The sequence below is a fragment of the Pelmatolapia mariae genome, linkage group LG18 (assembly GCF_036321145.2).
Source record: "Pelmatolapia mariae isolate MD_Pm_ZW linkage group LG18, Pm_UMD_F_2, whole genome shotgun sequence".
Taxonomy (NCBI): Eukaryota; Metazoa; Chordata; class Actinopteri; order Cichliformes; family Cichlidae; genus Pelmatolapia; species Pelmatolapia mariae.
Window position 1 is genome coordinate 17,717,371 of NC_086243.1, and position 21,976 is coordinate 17,739,346.

Consider the following 21,976-nt stretch of genomic DNA (forward strand, 5'->3'; position numbering starts at 1 on the left):
TGTGACGTGTTACTGTACTTATCTCGGTAATAATATAACAATATGATTAACTGTAATATCAGTATGTTGTTTTATGCATTACGTAATCTGCAGTTTTTCACACCGGACAGAAAAAAAAAACACTTTTTTTTCCTGTTCGTTTGTGCAACAATCAACTTTTTTCAGTTGATGTGCTTAAAGGAGGAAAACGGTGAAGTGGTCTACAGCGTTTGAGAAGTGGTGATATAGTCATTTCTTTTATTTTTATTGCACAAAAGAAGAAGTGCATAATGATGAAATGCAAAGTGCATTTGGGATAGAAACATCTGCATAATATTGCTAATACAACTTCGACTTCTTGCAACCAACTGCACAGACCGCATGCTAACACAAAGCTAGCAAGGAACCCAGAATAGTATTAAAGCTGAGTCCATGCCGACTGTAGACTAGCAGGCAGACCCTGAACTTTAATAAAGGGAGTAATGAGGAATCAGGCTTGCAGTCTCCATTTATACCTGTATATGTTTCAGTAGAATCATTGTAGTGATCACTTTGAAGTCCATTTGATCTTTGTCTATTTGGTTTTCATCTTTGCTTTGTGTTGCCAGCTTTATGTTCATACATATAAACCAAAAAAAAAAAAAAGATTGTGTGTGTGTCCTCATTAGGATATGGATGTGTGCATAAGTGTACCCTGTATAAGTTTCATATCATTAACTGATAATTATGTGGCAATGAATTTCAGGTAATTTTTTTCAGAGTAAAATAAAAGTAATATAACAAGGAAAGCAACTAATTCATTTATTCAGTAAGTAATTACGTCTTTACCATTTCCAGAGGATTGTTTTGTTGTTTTTTTAAGCAAATTAACACTTAACGATGATTCATTCAACCATAAAAAAGGCACCTGAATCATGGTATGAATCAGTGGCTACACATAAGAGACAATTTAGCAAGGAACCAATATTAAATTGTGTCTTCAGGCACTGTGTTACTAGCAGCCTATCACAAAAACATGATAACACAGTTTGACAGGCGTAAAATAGTACTTTGGCATAGCTTGTTGGTGATTTCCAAAGAGCTATTAGCCAAAACTTGACTTATCTAGTATATCTAAGATATGGTGTGCAGTGTCCCCTTTTAGAAATATCAGACAACTGACAAGTGCAGGATTAATGAAGAAGTAGCAGGCCTAAAATAAACTGTCTATAACAGATGAACAGCATCTAAAAGTCATGTCTTTGAGGAGCAAAAAGATTTGAGACAGGACCTGAGATATACATCTAGCCTTTTAGTTGATCCATAGCAGTGAAGGTCTCCAGTCATCTGTAAAACACAGAGGAGGGTCTGTCGTGGTTTGGGGCTGCATTTCAGCCAGGGATGTTGGGGATCTTGTCAAATTATTAACGCAGAGAAATCCAGTCAGATTTTGAGTTATGCAAAATAACACAAGACTAGACTGAAAATCAGTGGCAACAGGTCTAATGGAGTGATGAATCCAAATTCAGACAGTATGTATGGAGGAAGGCCAGGAGATCAGTACAACAGGGAGTATCTACTGCAATCTGTAAAACCTAGCAGAGGTTCTGTCATGGTTTAGGGTTGCATTTCAAGATGATCCCACACTGCTGGGGATCTTGTCAAAATTGATTACATTTCAAATGCACACAAGGATGGTCAGAAAAGCATCTGATTGGCAATGGCTTCATTTTTCAGCATGAACCCACACACTGCCACTACAGCAAAAGCATATCAGGATAGAACAAAATAAAATCGATTGGCCTGCTCAGAGTCTGGACCTCAACATTATTGAAGCAGTGTGGGATCATCTTGACAGACAACAGAACAAAAATCAGCCAGCAAAGAAGAACTTTGAATGTCCTTCATGAAGCCAGGAGAACTATTCCAAAGGACTACTTAAATAATCTGCAAGAACACATGTCAAGGAGAGTTCACGGTATGTTGAAGAATAAAGGTGGTCATACCAAATATTGACTTTCAAGCTTGTTGGTATTGTACAAACTTTGCTTTTACCTTTTATGCGGTTTTCCAGGTGTATTTGCACGTGTTTCAATAAATAGCGGTTCCCATTCCCTATTTTCCTAGCAGAATATATAGAAACAGCAGATGAGCCAGAACTTTTAGACTCTATGTTTATTTTATGGGAAACAAATGAGGTTTTTTCTTTCTTTTAAGGGTTGAAAAACTATGGATACACAGTTTGGGCACATCAGCGCAATCAAAAGGATTTTATGAAAACCCTTTTAAGACGTTGATTCACTAACCACATCTGTCCCTGCTCAAGATCAAAGTAAAGAAAAACAGTTAACCAAAGGTTTAAGTGGTGTAAGCCTTCTATCAGGAGAGCAGAAACAAAGGGATATACAAAAAACCCCACCAGCCATCTGGCTTAAAAACCTGAAAGTTAAAGGGAGAAATTTGGAAAAGCAAATTCGATTTGGTTGCAGATGAAACAACACTTTGAGGTCAGGCAGTTCATCGTTAAACATTTCATCTGACTGGGCACTGTAAAATTTTATGTTGCTTCTGGCAAATGGAGGGCAGGGTTATGCATACAGCAAGATAAATGATACACACCGCACAAGGTCATTTGAGGTCTGCAAGAATAACGCCGTGGCTCACGCAGGATATATGAAAGACTGCTAAGAGGTACAGGATGTGGAACTGATTAACACAGATCAGCACACTGATTACACCAACTGAAAAACAAAAGCCAGGTACGGTTCACTGGTTATTCTCTAACAGACATTCATTGTGCTTTGTGTGACGACTACAAAACCAAACTCGCTCCTGTCTAATTTGGTTGAATTAATAAGCCATGTCCACATCTATTCAACTTGGCAAATGGTGGCTGTGAATTACAAGTCCCAATGTAATAGAGGAGAGAGTGGAAACGAAAGGCAGGTGAAGGCCAAAAGACTTGCACGTGACAACTGAACACATCGTTACTGCCGCAACCCCCACGTAGAGCACACACACAGAGACACACACACACACACACACACAGCTGTTCTTGTTCATCCTCCCAAATGTCCCCGGAGTCAAGATACACGCAGAGTCCCTAGAGGCAGTTTTTGGAGGCGTTCTTCATTTTGAGGTCAAGTCCAATCTGACCTACAGTACTCAACAGTACAAATCCCTGATGGCAGAGAGGTGCTGGATGGATTTGAGTTTGCCATGAGCCTTTGACCTTGACTTGCTTTAGGGACACACACAGTGTTCCAGAATGAGCTTATTGTTTAGCGTGTACCCTTCCAGCCACACAACTTATCATCTATAGCCTTATATTGGCCTTAAGCGATTTGATTTTATATGTATGTGCGAGAAACAAATAAATAAGGATTTAAATGATTTAATTCTCGCTTCTGGCAGAATGTTGTAGAATTATTATTTATTTTTGTTTTTGTTTAACACTATTGTCCTTTCAGATAGCTTACATAATTCGCAATCTAATTAAGCCTCTGCAACAACGTTGAGTTTCAGTAAGAACAAATAAAGAGGCAGTTTTTAGCTCCAAAATTAGCATTTTATTTGGAAGGTTGGGGTCAGAGATGTATAATTTGTGTTCCAGTACACATGGTTATCCACAAAGCTTAAGTCCAACACCTTTTTCCAGTCTTAAAGCTGATTCCGTAATTAGTGCCGAGCATAACATCCCACCCCCAACCCTTTTTGGTACAAATTCAACAGTTGTGCTGACAAGATCACTACTTTAATTTCTTTTCTTTTTTTTTAGTGTGTGTTTTTTTTTCTTTTTTTTTTCTTACAAAAAACTCTCTTAACTTCTACACATTTAATGTCACCCAGATTTTTATTTTTTTTCTTTCCACTTTGTAAATAAATTTGGGAAACAACAATTTTTTTTTCCTTTCTGTTGTCATGAAAAGATAAAAACATGCAAAAAACTTGAATTTGTAGTTCAAATTATACATTTACAAGTTTGGAACTTTTTGCACTTCGTCATATACTACATCAAAAGAAAGGATAAAGAAAAAAAAACATTATGTACACATTATCTTATCTTTTTACAGTGAAGTAAAACTTGAAAATACCAGATGATGACTAAGGCAAATGAAGTGTACATAGATTAGACCAAAAAAGTTTTTTGTTGTTTTTGTAAAATACTACATCACTTCAAAAAAAGAGAACAAAAAGCTGCTACAAAAGTATGATTCATAACTCCCTTTATTTGCAACCAGCTGCATAATTTTTTAATTTTTTTTGTGTTTTTTTAGTGAGAAAGTCTAGATGTCTAGCATACTGTACAGTGTTGCTCGTAACTGTTTTTCTTTTCCAACCAAACTAACAAATGATCCTTCATTTCTTCATCGTTGTGGTTCATTTAAATAATCCTCAACAAACAGGAGCATTTTTGTAACCAAAGGAGAAAAAAAAAGCATGTAGAAGCATACCAGAGTGTAACATACTTTGTTTGAAATCACTCCAAAAGTCAGTACCATTAAAGCCTTGAACATAAAACTAATCATTTAGATCCAAAAAAATGTACAAAAAGGCACATTATATCCCAGTGCTTCTGTACTGTGAAATTCAAGTGTAACTGAGCGCATTCAATACCAACAATCTGAATGGTGACAGTCCACCAGTGTTCCCTCCCACTTCCTCCGTAACTGGACCACAGTCTATGCCTAAGCTTTCAACAAGCATATGTATGCGTAGACTACAACAATAAGCCTAGGTTGGTTGTTTTTTGAAAAAAATTCTGAATCAATGTTTATTTTTTTGTTTATTTTCTGTCATGGTTCTACCTTTCTCTCTCTCAGGGAATATCAGCTGTCCATGTCCATCAACAGGAAATCTTTCCTTTTCTTCATTTTTTTCTCTCTCATCTTTATATCCTTCAGGGCGTGACTGTGTCCTAGTCGTCACTTCCACCGTACATGTCTGCCAGTTTTCTAAAGCGAGGGCCCCAGTCGTTGAGGTAATCGTAGTCCTGGTCACCCCCGCTGCTGGAGGAGTTGAGGGAGCTTAGGGAGCCAGCTGTGGAGCCGCTGCCCTCGTAGTCGAACACTAGCAGGGAGTCGTAGGGAGGAGCGGTGGGGTCATTGTCTGCTGCCTTGAGTCCCTGTACAAAAAAAAACGTTAGATGAGAAGATTAAACACCGTCTCCAACGAGGAGTGAGTCACGTAAAAATAACTCTCTCCCACCCACTACCGCACACAAACGGCTGTACTAAAAACAGTCAGTCGCTCCCTCCGCACTTGTTCAGGAAATAAGGTTCTTGTCTGGATTAATCAGGCTCTACTGTTCCTGTGTGTATCCTCTGTGTTTTTTCATTGGGATTCTCCTGATGTTTCTAGGCTGCTGGCTTGATCGAAAGCCAAGATTGAGCATGACCAGTAGCCTCAGATGACAGTTCCATCTCCCCTTCCCCCAACTAACAGTCCTCTGGCTTTGTACAGGGAGCACGACTCTGGCACCGACACATGGTCGTCTATCATCAGATCAAAATATTTGTAACATTTTATATCTGAATGTGGCCTAAACACTAAGCCTAACTGTGGCAACCAGAGAGAACGTGTCTCTGTGTGTTATCGTGAAGCCCGCAGTGCTGGTGGGAGCGGTTCTACTTTCAAGATCATGTTTGACATTCCAAGAAATCCTCACACCGGTGTGAAAAGTCCTCATGGATTGTTATTGATTTCCAGCCTCCTTCCTTAACGGGACTTGGGAGAGTTGATGGATAGCCAATCTAGGAGTTGAGATGCGCTTTGGCCATGAACCATTTGGATCCAGGCTCCGTTTCTCCCTTTTACCCCCCGGAACTGAGGACACCCAACAAATAATAAATGAATTAAAAATAAAGTGGAGCAACATAACGCAGAGAAACGAGACCTCAGCTCGCTGGGAACTTGTCGAAGATTTATAGTTTCCTCCGCACTGCCATTACAGTGCTGAAATGCTCTCAAATAAAAAGATGTATTGAATTAAAGTGCCCGGGCACTTAGTGATTATTTTCCACTTGTTAGCTTTTTGTTAAGTATTTGCTCAGGGCTGTGGTGCTGATAATTTTGTGGGAAATATGACAGATGGATCGTTCATTACAATTACAACCATAATCGCTCTGCTGGTTATAGCCCCCTCCATCTACAACCATAACCCCACTGGCAGTTTCATAAGGTTAGTCAATCACGGAACTCACTGTAATTTCATTGTTAACTGAGTCATACACCGCACCGAAGATAATAACCACTCTTAGTAAAATGGTGAACTCGCTGTCTCTTTTTTTGTGCCACGGTTAACAAAGAGATGTGCAATCAATCTACTCTAATCTCTAGGCACACCTAACCCCGCCAGGCTCTATGTAAAACAATGAACGCAATCATTTAAGGTTTGCGTCCCTCTGTGGAGAGACGTCCTACCTGTGGACAATAAAGGTCATTTGAAGTTGGCGCTATTGTATTTAAACTAACCCCTCCCCCTCTGTCAGAACAGAGCAGGAGTTCAGTAATAGACCTTTGTTTGTCAGATTGTCAAGTTAAAGTCCTTCTGCTAAAACTATCCCTATTTTTTGTCCATCTAATTTAATTAGGAGACACAAGCTCCTGGGGCATGTGCAGACCATTCAGGATGGAGATCAGACACACTCCCCCTCCCACAGCCCTCGCTGTCTCCCTGCTCCTTTGGCAGATAGCCCTATCAGTTAGGTCGGATTCCAGCTCCATGTGCACGCTGAAGCTACCATGACTGAGCTTCAGTGGCAGTCAAATTTGGAACTAAAAACAGCATTTTCTAGGTCAGGGTGCTCGGAAATGTCTCAAAGGTCTTGCAAGCACTATAAAATGATATGTTTAAAAAAAAAACTAAAGAAAAAAATAGGTGATCAAGAATGGTTTACACTGTCAGGCTGCTACTCGCGGGACAGCACAGACTATTACATTTCACCACATATTAGCTGTTACGACAAGTAACATGGCTCACGGTGAGATTAAAATAAGAGGCGCCTGAGTAAAGGGATCTGAGAGATAGATGTTCGGGGGCAGAGCAGAGAGAGCAAGCTCTAATCTAAAAACATGGGCACCATCCAAAAACTAGGGGAGAACTCCATTTGTAATGCTGTGAAACTCTTGTCTGTTGGAGCTTGTGAAAAATATATGACTGCTCTTTTCATTTTACATTCTCCCTTCATGCTGGAGTCAATGATGGCCTGAGGCAAACGAGGGCACGCCGAACAGTTCACTGCGATAGAAAGCCAATGTATTGCTTCTCTCATCTCCTATTTCTATGCTGACACATCTATAACTCTACTTTGGCGGAAAGTGAGGAGAAAAACAATTATATCCAAGTGAGTTAGCATCATGTACTTTTTGGGCTTTATACATGTCTGAGTGGATATTTCTGAAATGAGAAAAGTTTCAACTTTCTGCTGGGAAAAGATGAAAACAATTCTCATAACGACTGATTCAATTTAAAGTACTTCTCTGTCAACTACAAGGGAGCGAGCAACTCCTTGATGCTCAGTCATATGAGCCAAATTGTTTATTTAGACACAAGTTTATTATAAGACAACCAGTCAGCTTGGAAATGAAATTCAAGCTTTGCGAGATCTCTGATCCTTTTATTTCAGCTCTTATCCTTGGATTTGATTTTCACCTCACCGCAAAACAATGTCAGATTTCAACAACATTACTGGCTGATGTTTTTACCTCATTGATGAAGTCTCCGATGTCTCCGGGGTGGGGTGCTGCCGACCTCATTGGGTACTGTGGCTCAGGGTGGAGGGGCCTCTCGTCTAGACGGCGGATTCCCACCGGCTTGATGGCATCGGGCTCTATCGTGTCCGGCTGCTGGAGCTGACTCAGGTCGTAATCCTGGGGAACACAGACAGAAGGGACTTAGCTAAGCACCGTGGCAAGACCCCAAACTGAGTATGATTATTTAAATAGGTAAGCACATCCTGTGCTGTAAGTAGGAAGAAGGAGTTCAGCTCAGTGGAGGGGAGATTTTAAAGTTAGAATGCAGCGAGAAGAGTTGAGGGAACACGAGGGAAACTTTAATCTTCTTGTCTGTGAAGTACAAGCCCAGGGACAATTTGACACATAAAAAAGCGCCAGCGCTGAGGGGGGGCCAAGCTGAGGACCACATCATACGCTGCAGAGTGTTTGTACTTGGGCGGTGTGCTGCAGGAAGGATGTGCAGGCGACTGTTTTGCTCTAATCAATGCCCAGACACGGGATGGTGGATATGCATAAGCCATTCCTAATCCTATTAACATTACCAAGGCAACCTGAATGGCTCGCAGTTTGCGCAAAGTCATGGGCAAGGAAGGAGGGAAAAAAAGGGTGAAAAGAAAAAAGGAGTTAAGAGCGAGAAAGAGGCTGTGGTGAAGAACAACCAGCTGAGCTGAGTGACTGAATGGTATCAGGGTGACAGCAGATATGATAGAGAAAATGCCATTTGAGAATCAGAGTGTGTGCCTAATAAGCGTGCATGATGGATTGTCCCTCTTTAAGAGATTTTCGTAATCCATCCATCTCTAATATCCCCCTTCAAAATTGTCTTTGCTCAGTTGCACATGTACCTACACACAGACACTCGAAAGAGTGGAAAAAACGTGCAGATATTCTTGAAACAATTTTTAAAAATACCAATACAACAAATCCTCAAATGAAGCACCAACATCCTGAATAGAAAAACACAACCAAGCAAGAAGTCAGTTTACAAGTACTTTTCTCCAGACATTTTTTTTTTTTTGCTATTTGATTTAATACCCAATAACAAAAGCTCTGTTGGTGAATGGAGTACAATAACAGTCACATGCCACACGAAAAAGGTATCCATCATCTTTGGCTCATTTCAGTCCAACTCCCATTTCACCTTGTCTAAGGTCGTGCTCCAGAAGGGTCAGGAACAAGTGACAGGAATTGCAATGAAGCCATATAATGGCTGAACTATGCAGGAAGGTCTAATGATATACCAGCCCCCTTTAGGGCTCAGACTCTTCACACATACGCTGGCCTGATGAAATAGTTGCCACCGGCGTTCATGACCCACATTCAAAGAAGACTAAACATTGTCAAGCCTTATACACCCTATGTGTGTGTATATATATATATATATATATATATATATATATATATGTGTGTGTGTATTTGAACTGCAAGTCCAAACCAAGCTTTAAAACTTTAAAACATGCTTTAAAATGCAAGGTGACTGTTAGAGGATTATTTTGTCGTTCTGTTTTATTGTGATACGTTTGGTCGACAGATTACTACCATTCTCATGTCCATGCAATTATAAGCTTATCATTAGCTCAGCATAAAGACTAGAAATAGGTCTGCTTGTTAGCAGCTCCCCATCTTCGCTGAGGTTACTTCTTAATGTGCAGATTTGAGCATAGTTTTCCTTTTCTTATATACAGCAATATTAATAAAACAAGAGTTTAAAAAAAAAAAAGAAATCCAAAAATTTTAAACTATTTGAAAGCTGTAGATGTAGTTCAGTAATTATTTTCTTTTGCTCAGGGTTATGAAAAATTTAAATAATGACCAAAGGTGCAAAAAAGCAAGCGGTATTTTCTAATAAATTTGGAGTTCTCCTTGAAGTTAAGTCATAGTTCCTCTGATGTGCACAAAGTCTTCTTATCTGTGTAACAGGTGGTTAATTTGTTTCATTTATTGAAAAATAAATCAAAAACCTTTCTTTCTTTTTTTTCAAAGAATGCCTTCAAAGCCACACTGGGTTAGGTTAAGGTGAAGGAAATTTTCCTGAGGTCACTTATGGAAGCAGATGGCTCTTTCTCTCCCATTTTTTTAACTTGCAAACCTGTTCACAACTGCTTGTCCATCTGTCATTATTTCCTTATTATTACTTTTTTCAATGTGTGCTGAGTGGGTGCCTGATCAGCTGTCTGCCTTTGATGAAATGCGTACTTCACAGAGCAATACAAAACCAGGGCAATGGCAGCAACAACTAAAATCATATACTCTGAGCGCACCCAATGGTCTGACACTTCAATTTCCTCCCCAGTGGGAGATAGGGAGAACAGAGGTGGGCATTATAAAGACCACATTGCTGGGAAAGTCAGGTCTATTTTTTACCCAACACTGACTTCGCCGATTCCGCAGACAAGACCATTTTCTCCTGGCTCCCTGCCCTTCTCAGCACCACTCAAAATGGAAGCTTGTTTTCCCTCAATAAATCGCTGCACCCGCTCGTTTGCCTTTGAGGGGTGTTATATCATGTGGCCGTTTCCTTTTCAACATGTTTTGGGCTGCAAGTTTGTGCTTTTTGTGTTCGAAAGTGAGGACGCGAATACACAAGTGGTTCAGTCCCTCCTGTCTAATCACTGGCAGATGTGTAATGGCTTTCCAGTCGTATTGTTACCTTAGACAGGGCTTCATTATTGTGCCACAGCAGATGTCTGTCTCTAAATGACATCAGCTTACCAATTACAAGTCTCCCAGGCTAATTTGCCCCTGCTCTGGGTCAGGCTGGGGTCTCCCGCACATTTCTGCTATATCTAAGCCACCAAAGCACTTCAGCAAGCAGCAAGAAAATAGCCCATTTGGTATATTACTGCCTTTTTTTTATGAAATGATTCCATTTTGCTAACAAGGGGTTATTAGGACAATTGAATTTGTGCCTGTGTGTGAGCCTGATCAGTGCGGGATGATACAGAGATGTGACTCTACCGATGCCTGTGGCAATGTATGTCTGTTGTGTTGGTGTTGCGAAGCGGAGAGCAGTTCCAGTTGAGAGACATTCCCAATATTTCTGGAACCAATTGGATCAAAATGTGTTTGCCTTATTGATTCGAGCTTTCGATTTCCAGCTCCCTCCTAGAAAAAAACCTTCCAATTTACGTCTTACAATTCATTGTGAATTGCTGAAGTGTATCCTAAAGCGGCACAATGAGCAGACCTCATGCTAGAATGAAGCATTGTAAGTCTATGCATGCTTGCAGAAAGAATCTAGGTGGTCCTCTATGTCCTTAGTAGCTTCAGCTATGCAGAAATTGCTTCCGTGCTGCATAAATATGACCTGAATATTCCTCACCAACAAAGACCACACACTGTATAGCTACATGATGTGTATAGCATGGCATTTCTCTGCAGTTTGAATAGACTCCTAAGCTGCAATAACACAAAAGTTCTCCACAAAACAAGAAAAGAAAGAAAAAGAACAAAAAGTTGTTTGGGTAAACATATAAACATGTTACAATGCAAAAAGAATTTTAGAAATCTGAGCATTATTGTCATTATTATTAACTTAAAAATGTGCTGTTGTGGAATTTTGATACTTTTTGGATACATCAAAGAATTACAGTTATTTAGGACCATTAAAATCTGGTTTATTTTACTGCAGTTACTCTTAACTGCCCCTGAGATGTTTTCTTGTTTCATATCTCCCTATACTAACTATGTTGACACAGTTCAAATAAAAAAATTTAAAAACAGTAACTTTGCAAAGTATTTCTCTGTTACTTTATTTATTAATGCCTAATTGATATAGACATCAATACATACAGTAATGTGCAAAAATCAAAAACAGAGTCTCTATAATTCTAACCAACTTGAAAGTCGATGTATGGTACGATCACCTTTACTCTATGACACACCCTGAACTCTCCCTGGCAAGCTTTCCTAAGCAGTCTTCAGGAATAGTTCTCCAGGCTTCTTGAAGAACACTGAAAGCTGATTGATGGTGGTCTATCATGTGTTTTTCTATTCAGGTATACTTGTATTTGGGGTCTTTGTCATGCTGAAACATTTCCATGTTGCAATTAAATGCTTTGCAGATGATACTGCATGGTAGATAAAATCTGATCGTACTTTGCTGCGTTCATAATTCCATGAAGTTTGACAGTGAGAGCAGACCCAAACCATGACAGAGCCTCCACCGTGTTTTACAGTTGGCTTTAGACTCTCATGCTGTACTTCTCTCCTGATCTTCTCTGAACATACTAACAATTTCAACTAAATATTTCACACCATAAGACTTTTTGCTTATTTTATTATAGTACTTGTGTACATTTGCATCACTCAGCCTTTGTTTGCCTGATGGATATGGATTGTTTTTTAGGCTTAACATTTTGCATTTTGTCCTTCACTACTTCAGTTTCCTCAGTTCTTTTTAGGGCACAGTGCACATCGTGGTGAAATATGCCAAGTTTTTGGATACTAGCTCTTTGGGAATGACCTTCTTGGTGCAAAAATACTTTGTTAAATACCTGTGTTGTCTGTGGTATTTTCAGTAGATTCAACTAAATTGGGGTGAGGGTGTTTACTAGTAACTAATACAAGGCATAAAATGAAAATTTAAAATTTGACAAAAAAAAATCTTTGAAAATAATCAGGTACAAGGACTGGACTGCAAATGAGTGAAAAAAGCAGCAATTGTCCATAAAAACATTCGCTGCTTTGAAAGATCCTTCAGAAACCCAGGAAAACTATTGCTCAGGACCATTTTAAAAACAAGAACGTCTGGCTCCTTGGAAACAAAATATGAAGAAATGTGGGGTAGCTCAAGGCTTGTGCACAGTACTCCATGATTCATTTATTATTTATTATTAATTTAACTTTTCAATTCAGCACTGTTTGGGTTTTATGACGTTTGTTTGGGGCTGAATAAAAAGCAGACACTGCCACAAATGTCATCAGATTCTCTTAAAATCATTTAAATCCTGGTACAATTCACAATCAGTAATTAACATCTGTTGTTACCTATTCTATTGAGAACAGCAGGTTTTCTGATTCTTCAGAGGCACACCCAAACTGTTATGATTCTTACCTGATCCTCTTCTCCTCCACCTTCTTCATCATACTTCAGGATGTTGTCTCTCACGTCATCCTCAGGATCGATAAGGAGCTGCTTAGCCTGACGTTCTTTATCACGACGCTTCATCCACACCACAAACATCAGCACGAGAACTAATAGGCAGAAAGAAAGACAGATCTCATACAATGAAAAATAATAACTGGCATATTTTCATTCAAATGTAATCGGATCCGGTGTTTTAGAGCTTGGACGTGGGCCTGATCAAGGCTATCTTTTTGGTAATCCTGCGGTAATCTAGTGATATCTCGGATAACGTTTAGCTGTCTTTATAATCCCTGTGTGCGTTCGCGTGGTGTGCTGTTTGAGAGAGCCACTGAGACACTCACTGAGGAGGATGATGATGCAGAGCAGAATGGATATGATGGCGCCTGTGCCTAGGCCGGCGGCCATGATGTGCTGCTGGTCAGTGCAGTCTCCGTTGATGTCGCACTGGCACACTTTAATCCGCAGGTAGGAGGTGTTAGACATGGGCAGGTTGCCTGAGTCCGTGATTATGATGGGGATCTCATAGATACCACTTTCAAGGAAGCCAATCTTCAGGCTCACCTGAGCATAGTCACCTGAGAGACAGACAGGAGAAAAGAGCTGTCTTAGCACCTTGTTAGAGGAAACACATTTGGAGTGGTGAGTCTAAAGATTAAATAACTCAGGCTGTTTAAATATAAAAGAGACAGGAAGCCTTTCATAGGGGATTAAGTCTAAACTCTGAATGCTCGTTCGTGTAGACTATGTTCGCAGCACGATTACACTCCTATTACCACAAATATGCAACATAAATTCGTACCTGGAAGTTGCATCAGCATATCTAATCCAAAACATGGTCCTGATTTGGATTTGGAGCTTATAAATCTACTGAATGCGTTTTGATAATGCTGCTTAGGCTAAATTCCCAGCTGCGATAATCCAAATGCCATTATCCTATTAAGATATATTCACTGCGTTTCAACTCGCACCATCTAGTAGCTAACAAACAACAGATGAGTTCCTACACTCATGTTTTGTTGTAAATTAGCATAAACAATTAATGACTGCTGAGTAAGGTTAATATATTGTTTCATTGTCAGATCTGGCTGTGTGATTTCTACAGCGTGTAACTAATACACAAATTTCACAAGTGCTTTGGAGGATAACAGATGTGAATGCTATAAATACTGTATGATTTGAGACTTTGGAGTTTTCTAATTAATCATCAAATGCCGCTTTTTACTTTTCTTTTACATCAACAAACACAAACGTGGGCACGCAAGGACAAAACAGCCGAATTGCCTTCTTTCACACGCTATCTGGGGAACAGCAAAATGAAGGTTAGTTTTACTTAATTAGCCCAGGGCTCGAGTGCCTGAGCAGCACGGTGAAATCATAGTCTGTATCTTACCGCTGATTCTTGTTATGGTCCAGTTTCTCCGAACATCAGCGGGCCTGTTGGCTAACTCAAAGGCGAATGGCCCAGCATTTGGGCTCAGGTCTCCATCAAATGCAGTGATGTTGATGGCATTCGGGTCTGGCTTTTCACATATTTCCACCTCCTGAGGGGACACCCGGGGCGCATTGTCATTGATATCCAGTAGGAAGATTTGGAGAGTTCCTGTGCCACTTGCTGGCGGTATACCTGTGTAAAATAAAAACACACATATAGTTAACATCAACTTTTTACGAGACGCAAGATTTCCCAAAATTCACATATGGAAAGCAATACTTGCTATTGAAATGCCATCTCTCATTTCGCAGTTATTATACAGTGGACATAGAAAAGTAAAGCATGAAGTTTAAACTTTGGGTTGCACTCTAAAAAGCTTTTTGCTCTAGTGGAGGAAGATCTGCACTAAATGAATACTGATCTGAGAATTTAATCTTATGTGGGGAGATGGGCCGAAAGACTTGGATATCAGAACATTTGGTGTGTGTGTGTGTGTGTCTCTGAGTGTGTATGTTTGTATGTGTGTCTGAAGAACGTCTTCCTGACGAAGGGCACGGGTTGGGAATACTAAAGCAGACAAACAGAGCCCACTGTCGCTCCTCTCAGGCTCCTCTATGTATTCACTCAGCTAAGAGGCTTTTTTACCATTCAGGCCACGCTCAAAGGAGCTAGTCATCCAATCCTGACCCATTAATGCTGAGAAACCTCTTTATTGGTGGAGTTTTTAAGCCTATTGGCCTAAGCTATGCTCCGTAGAACAGGGTAAACCTGAACAGAGGTAAATCCCGCCAGTTCAGAGACGAGGTGAATACATCCACATGCTCTGGGATTGCTAGCACATTAACCCCCCCAATAAGGTGCTCGGCGTTTCAGATGTGCCAAGTGCCTGGTTTAAGGTTGACCTTCGAGAATTGAGGATGTCTTTGTGGCTTTAACCGAGATAGATTTTTTTTTTTCAGCAGATGCGTTGCACTTGTGCACTGGCTTCAGGTGAAACACATCACAGAGGTAGTCAAAGTGATGCAAGGTGGAAGATTGACCTTTGAGAGGTAGGCTACACTAGACAGCTAGGCTTCCTTTAGAGAAGTGAGTATTAGCTCTTACTGCATGCTCTAACAGTAAGGCCTGGAACAGAGCGCTTGTGACAGCCTGGCTAAAACACAAAAAAATAGATTCTGTGCATCGCAGGAACTTAGCAGATATTTATTTTTAAACCACTATACTACCATCTAGATAGATACGTACCATTGTCAGTAGCCAGGAATGTTGCATTGTACAGATTGTTCTTCACGTAAGGTGATTCTCGGTCCAAAATGGCAATCGTTGTGATCCGGCCGGTGTTTGTGTCGATCCTTAACCAGTTGGCTGGATCTGAGAGTTTGGAGTACCTGAAGAGAAATACAAAGAGATTCACACAGTGACTCGTTATTTCAAGCCAGGCGTTATTTACCGAGTTCTCCGATAAAAGCAACGAGAATGTCTCAAAGGTTTAATTTTGTATTCTGCTGGAAAAAAAAGTCTGTTTCCAGCTTGGCATTTTATTCTTTTTGTCTTTATTAGTTTACACAGAATAAATATTTTAGACCATGAATTTTTACATAATTATTCTAACTTTGGAGAGCAGCCTCACAGGGGAAACCAAACTCAGTAGCTCAAACTAATTTGTAGGACAAGCCGTGGAATTACAAAGCTAGCTCATTTCTCATGGACTGTTTTCAAGCAGATAAATACTTCCACTGCCAAATAGCTGTGATGAAAAGGAAAAAATAAGGCTGAAGAATGAGATGGAGACTGCTGCTGGCTGCTAAGTGTTATCTTAACAGGCCTAATGGAGAGAATAGCTGTCACCTTAACCTACCATATTACTCCATATTTTTCACACATGCTGAATAGCATTATTCATATTAGAAGCTGGATGTGATGTATTTTAAAAGGGGGAGAAGACATTCGAGGAAATTGGGCTAACTTTAAAGATTAGAGGAATTCTTCCAAATTTCCACATCTGAAAGGTGGACTTGAATCTTTTGAAGAGGTGTAAAGTTTCAATCAGACTCTCCTTTTTACTTTTTTACTGTAAAATGTACCTGATGGTTTGCTGCATGAAGCGATCAGGATCCTGTGCACTGAAAGTGGTCAGTGTTGACTGTGGCATCATTCCCTCTTCAAGCCTAACGAATTTGGGGTTGGGCTCAAAGTAAGGACTCTCATTGACATCTATCACTCTGATGGAGACGGTGGCAGTGGACTGTCGGGGAGTGTGGATGCCTTTGGCCAGGGGAACTTCATTCCTCGCTTCCACTGTCAGCACATACGTCCTGCTGGTTTCATAATCAATAGGCTGAAAAACAGTAAAAGAGATTGGAGTGAATCACACCTTAAACATATAGGGTAAACTAAATCACATGAAAGTTGTGGTTATGTGTCACTGATCTGAAAGCAGTAACTAAATCATTTTCTTTGTCTTTGCCTGAAAAATGCTATAGTGAACACTTGCATTGGACAGTGGGACGAGATAAAGAGACTAAATCCTTTTATGGTCAGCTCAAGGATACAAAACAGTAGGAGAGCTGGTGTAAGAGATGCGCAACCAAACTTTTCCATTTGAAATGTGGTCGGAATTAACCAAAAAAAGGATTTTAATCTTTCATTATATTTTAAAATTTTGATTTTGCACAATATTTGCTAGCAGCAAGCTTTTACAAAATATGAATTGCTGTCACTAAATTAACCTTTGTAAAAAAAAAAATCAAAAACAAAATCCGAGAGGCGCTGCAATTTATCAGTACTCTTCTACAGATGCTTTACACAAAATTCTTTTTCTACTTTCAGATAATTAATCAGGACGGATTGCTAATGGGTTTTTACTGACAAGAGGTGAGATGACATATGAGGCAACTTTCCTTCTATTAAATCCATGCATGTTCTAATCAAATAAACATGCCACATGTTTTTCATGCCAGACCACGTCATGTATCATTGCAAACATATATGCATACATATACTATGCGTTTCCATGGGATTACAGGCTGTTTGAAGAGCTTTTTCAATAGGAGGCTTTACCTTGACGACTGTTACCAAGCCCTCATTAGTGGTTGGATCAGTGGGCACGGAGAACCTGCCGGTGGGGTCGCCCCCGGTGATTTTGTAGACAGCATTCCAGGCCGGCGTGTTGGGCTGGTCCTTGTCAGTCACTGTCAGGTTAGCCACAATGACATTCACGCGGTTTTCAGGCACCTCGCCGAAAAACTGCATGAATAAACCATGAACACAGAGAGCAGCGAGCTGTTAGTGATACTGCTGTGGCAGCGAAAAATACACCGAGCCTTGCCTCACACGGCACAGCAGGACCGATCTTGGGTAAATAGATATCTAAGGTAACTTATCATGTCGTCATGGTCATCTCATTCCCCGTGCTCCCCTGATAGCACAACAGTAGCATTACAAATTTCAGTGATTCGCAGGCACAGCAAGTGCCTCTTTCACTCGGGCAGGCATCCCCTGTACTTGCATGTGTCAACATTTGGAGGGGGATATAACACTTTACGCATGGCTGGTAACTTGTATATCTGGGTATGGCTTCAGAAATGCAGGGCAAGCAGAACTAGGTAAGTGAGCAGAACTGATGGCTGAGTGCATATATCTACATTGGGGTGAAACAGGAGTCCTTGTGGTGCCTCTTTTACGCTAAGATTGCTGTGCTGACATCTCCAATATGAGCTTGTTTCTTACCGTCTCAGCAGTAAACTCTGGCGGGTTGTCATTAATGTCAGTGACTCTGATGACAGCCGTGGCCGTGTTAGAGAGGCCATACATGGGATTGCCCTCCATGTCACTGGCCTGGATTATCAGTGTGTACTGTGGCACTTTCTAAAGGGAAAGAAAAAAGAGGCTGAATTAGCATCACTCCCAACGGCATCATCAAAAAATCTCCATTTGAAGCTTCATAAAAACAGGATCCATTCTTAAGACTATTGAATTGATTGAGGCTCCCTATTAAGAAGGCAGCACACTGTAAATCAGTATTAATGTGTCCAAATAAAGTGAAACCAAACCGAACAGGCTAGCTTCATAATTATCGTGACTGATGGTGGGTTTTTTATATTAATCTGGTTTATTTCCTGTGAGGTACTCTGAATTTGTTTGTGTGTCTCTGTGTGCGCGTGCGAAAAGTACATCTCTGCTCTGGACACTATCATGAAGCTAACAAATGACTCTTTTCACATTAAAAACCACTCAGGTGATGGACCAGTTGCTAGGTAATGAGAGTCGGCCAAATTACTTTCATGGTGGCAACTGGCGGACATAAAATGGTGGCCCCCAGGGCGGAAGTGATTGAGCAGCCACCTCAGCCAGATTGCCCTCACTAGAATTGAACCAACTGGCAACTAGCTGTATATATTACTTTATTTATTATGAGATAGATCCCTGCAATTCCAGAGATAGAAAAATAAGATGAAAGTACAGCTCATAGGCTAGAAAAAAGACAGAAGAAAAAAAAAAAAGAAAAACACAGAGAAGGTGAAAATGAAGAAAGTCCAGTTCTACTTCTCTTTTAATTCTAAATAAGAAATATTCCCTTTGGCTTGTTAGCTCTCAGACAGCCTTGATATATATAAGCAGGTTTGGCATTCCTTTAAAAAGGAATCGAAACATAAACCTCAAATGTACTGATATATCTCCAGAGTAAGAAGATGAAGAACACGGAATATAATGGATGGCCTTGCTAATGAAGGTGTCACTTAAATGCAGGTGCAGTATGCCTATTAAATCAACCTTCTTAAACACTATTTTTACAGTCAGAGTAAGGTAGTAACAGTATCTGAGCAGATTAAACAAGCACCAAGGAAAGAAAAGTGTCAAATACCTCTCTGTCCAGGCCTGCTGCCACTGTAATGATGCCTCCGGTTTTGTTGTTGATGGTGAACATATTGGAGGTTGGACTCTCGGGATTCTGAGACAAGATCTTGTAACGTAGCATCCCATTAGCTGTTTTGGGGTCATCTTTGTCAACAGCCGTCACTGTCATAACAAATGATCCTAAGGGATAGAAAGAACGAGACAGGGTGTCGATATTTTCACGTCACCGCTCTAATAGGCAATCAAAATACATTACAAGTTCAGCGAACGCCGCTACGCTGAACACAACTGGAATTATAGCTCTGCTGTAATACATCCTTAATGCTTTTGTTTTCTTATAATGCAGCTGATCGCTAGACAAAGTGATAACACAGTGGCCACCCCAGAAATGCCATCAATACTCTTTAATCTGCAAACACAGTGGTAGAGAATACACTTTATTACCTGGCTTGGAACCCTCTGGAACAGTGCCATTCCAGATCTGATGGGTGAACTCGGGTCTGTTGTCATTCATGTCGATCACATTGATCACAATATCAATAGGGTTTTCAACTTGGTTTCCATTCAGGTCTACTGCATGAGCTCTCAGCTGGAGGAAAATACAAACACATCTGTACTATAAGCACTGTTCAAGTAAAGGATGTTCTCATACGCATAAACACCATATGGGCTTAAACCACAAAGCACTTACTCAGTCTCACCTATTAAACTTTGTGTTAAAGCCATTACAAGAATTAGTCTTATACCAACTTGTGTGCGGGTTACTGCTCATATACAGTGCCTTGAAAAAGTATTTGGAGTACTTTTCCACGTTTTGCCACGTTACAATACAATACATATAATACAATACAATAATACAGAGACAACCTTAAAATAACTTCCTATGAGCAAACACTTGGCAACAGTGGAAAGGAAAAACTCTCTTTTCCAGGAACCAGATCAGAGAGCAATCTGCAAAAGACCAGGCCCTGTTACAGTATAACTAAGGGAGGATTCGGGGTCACCTGATCCAGGCATAACTATAAGCCTTATCTAGAAGGAAAGTTTAAGTCTAATCCTAAAAGTAGAGAGGGTGTCTTTCTATCGAATCTAAACTGGGAGATGGTTCCACAGAAGAGAGGCCTGAGAGCTGAAGGCTCCCATTCTAGGAACCTCAGAGAGCATTACTGAACAAAAAAAACATCATGAAGACCAGGAAACATACCAGATATGTCAGGGATAAAGTTGTGGAGAAGTTTAAAGCAGGGTTAAGTTATGAAAGCATATTTTGGGTTTTGAATATCTTTTATACTTTTCAATCCATCATCTGAAAAAACTATGAAACATAGTGGTGGCAGCATCATCATGTTGTGGGGAAGCTGGCAAGAGATCATGGGAAAGTGGATGGAGCTAAATACTGGGCAATCCTGGAAGGAAACCTGTTTGAGGCTGCAAAATTCTTGAGAATGGGCGGAGGTTCACCTTCCAACAGCGACAACGACTCGAAACATACAGCCAGAGCTACAATGAAATGGATTAGGTCAAAGCCTATTCATGCATTAGAATGGCCCATTTGAAGTCCAGACCTAAATCCTATTGAGAATCTGTGGAAAGACTTTAAAATTGGTGTTCACAGACACTCTCCATCCAATCTGACTGAGCTAGAGCTGTTTTGCAAAGAAGAATGGGCAAAAATTGCAGTCTGTCGATCTGCAAAGCTAGTAGACACAAACCCCAAAAGACTTGCAACTGTAATTGCAGCAAAAAGTACTGACACAAGTTGGCTGAATACAAACGCACGACACACTTTTCAGATGTTTCTTTATAAAAAGGATGCATATTTTTTCTTCTACTTTACACTTATACCCTTCTTTGTGTCGGTCTATCACATAAAATCCCAATAAAATTCATTTATGTTTGTGGCTGTAACATAACAAAACATGGAGAAATTCAAAGAGTATGAATACTTTTTCAAGGCGCTGTAAAGATAGCTATGCATGTATAGCAAAAGATAAAGGACGACTATATTTATTGAAATGAAATGCCACCGCTGTTTCATGGATGTCGCGAGACAAATACATTCTGGTTTAACTCATATCATATTTACCATATTTATCATTTATCATAGTTATACTGCTGCCTAACATGGAAGCCCATTTGTTTTATAAGACTAAATCTGATTCACTGCATCTTTTTGCCGTTCAAGTCCATTTTGTCCAACATAATGTATGGTTCATGCCTAACATGGGATTTAAATTCACTCATATATGAGTTGTCATACTTTTATAGCATAAAAGTATAAAAACAAAATATAAATCCAGAGCTATATTGTGGCAGCGAATATAGTTACTCTATTAGATGCTAGCTCTCTAAACAGATTGAGAGATACTACTTCTTAACTCGCTGTGATAATTCCCATCAAATGAATGAAGATAAAGTTCACCAACTCACACGGAGAGAAATGGTATATAAAATGAAGCCAAATCAACTTAACTGACACATTATTACAACAGAGCTCTACACACATACACGCACACTGACACTACAAAGGAGAGGATAAATAAAATCTTTATGATTTTGTCTGTTTTCTTTCAGGTGATGCGATGTATCGAGTGCAGCAGCAGAATAGCATCATCTATTATACTAGTCTTTTACCACAAGTTGCTGTGTGATTCTTATACTTGGTGCTTGAATTGCAAAATATTCAGTGGACTTCATGTTACAGTGTCAAGTGCAGACAGCAACATTAATAGAGGAAATTGCAAAAACTACAAAAGAATTACGGACATATAGCTCAAATTGGACAAGCATAGACATCTGTGACTTTGTGACCTTCCAAGGCCAGTTGATTAGACTTTACAAGACGAATATGTCAAAGGCTATAATTTCATTTAAACTACAACCTTCATGATTTTCTACCATAT

The 21,976-nt window shown here is 40.0% G+C and overlaps 1 protein-coding gene across 1 annotated transcript in view; it reads right to left on the reverse strand.

Annotated features, from left to right (window-relative positions):
* Positions 1 to 3,792: 3,792 nt before the first annotated feature.
* The window catches only part of cdh2 (cadherin 2, type 1, N-cadherin (neuronal)), a 61,128-nt gene continuing 42,944 nt past the window's right edge, over positions 3,793 to 21,976 (reverse strand). The window contains exons 6-16 of the mRNA XM_063461445.1: positions 19,518 to 19,662; positions 19,081 to 19,253; positions 17,946 to 18,083; positions 17,277 to 17,462; positions 16,301 to 16,554; positions 15,462 to 15,604; positions 14,175 to 14,408; positions 13,126 to 13,359; positions 12,752 to 12,891; positions 7,666 to 7,830; positions 3,793 to 5,083 (exon numbers count right to left, since the gene is read on the reverse strand). Of these exons, the coding sequence (XP_063317515.1) occupies positions 4,877 to 5,083; positions 7,666 to 7,830; positions 12,752 to 12,891; positions 13,126 to 13,359; positions 14,175 to 14,408; positions 15,462 to 15,604; positions 16,301 to 16,554; positions 17,277 to 17,462; positions 17,946 to 18,083; positions 19,081 to 19,253; positions 19,518 to 19,662 (2,019 nt within the window). The 3' untranslated portion in view covers positions 3,793 to 4,876. The remainder of the gene's footprint in view (positions 5,084 to 7,665; positions 7,831 to 12,751; positions 12,892 to 13,125; positions 13,360 to 14,174; positions 14,409 to 15,461; positions 15,605 to 16,300; positions 16,555 to 17,276; positions 17,463 to 17,945; positions 18,084 to 19,080; positions 19,254 to 19,517; positions 19,663 to 21,976) is intronic.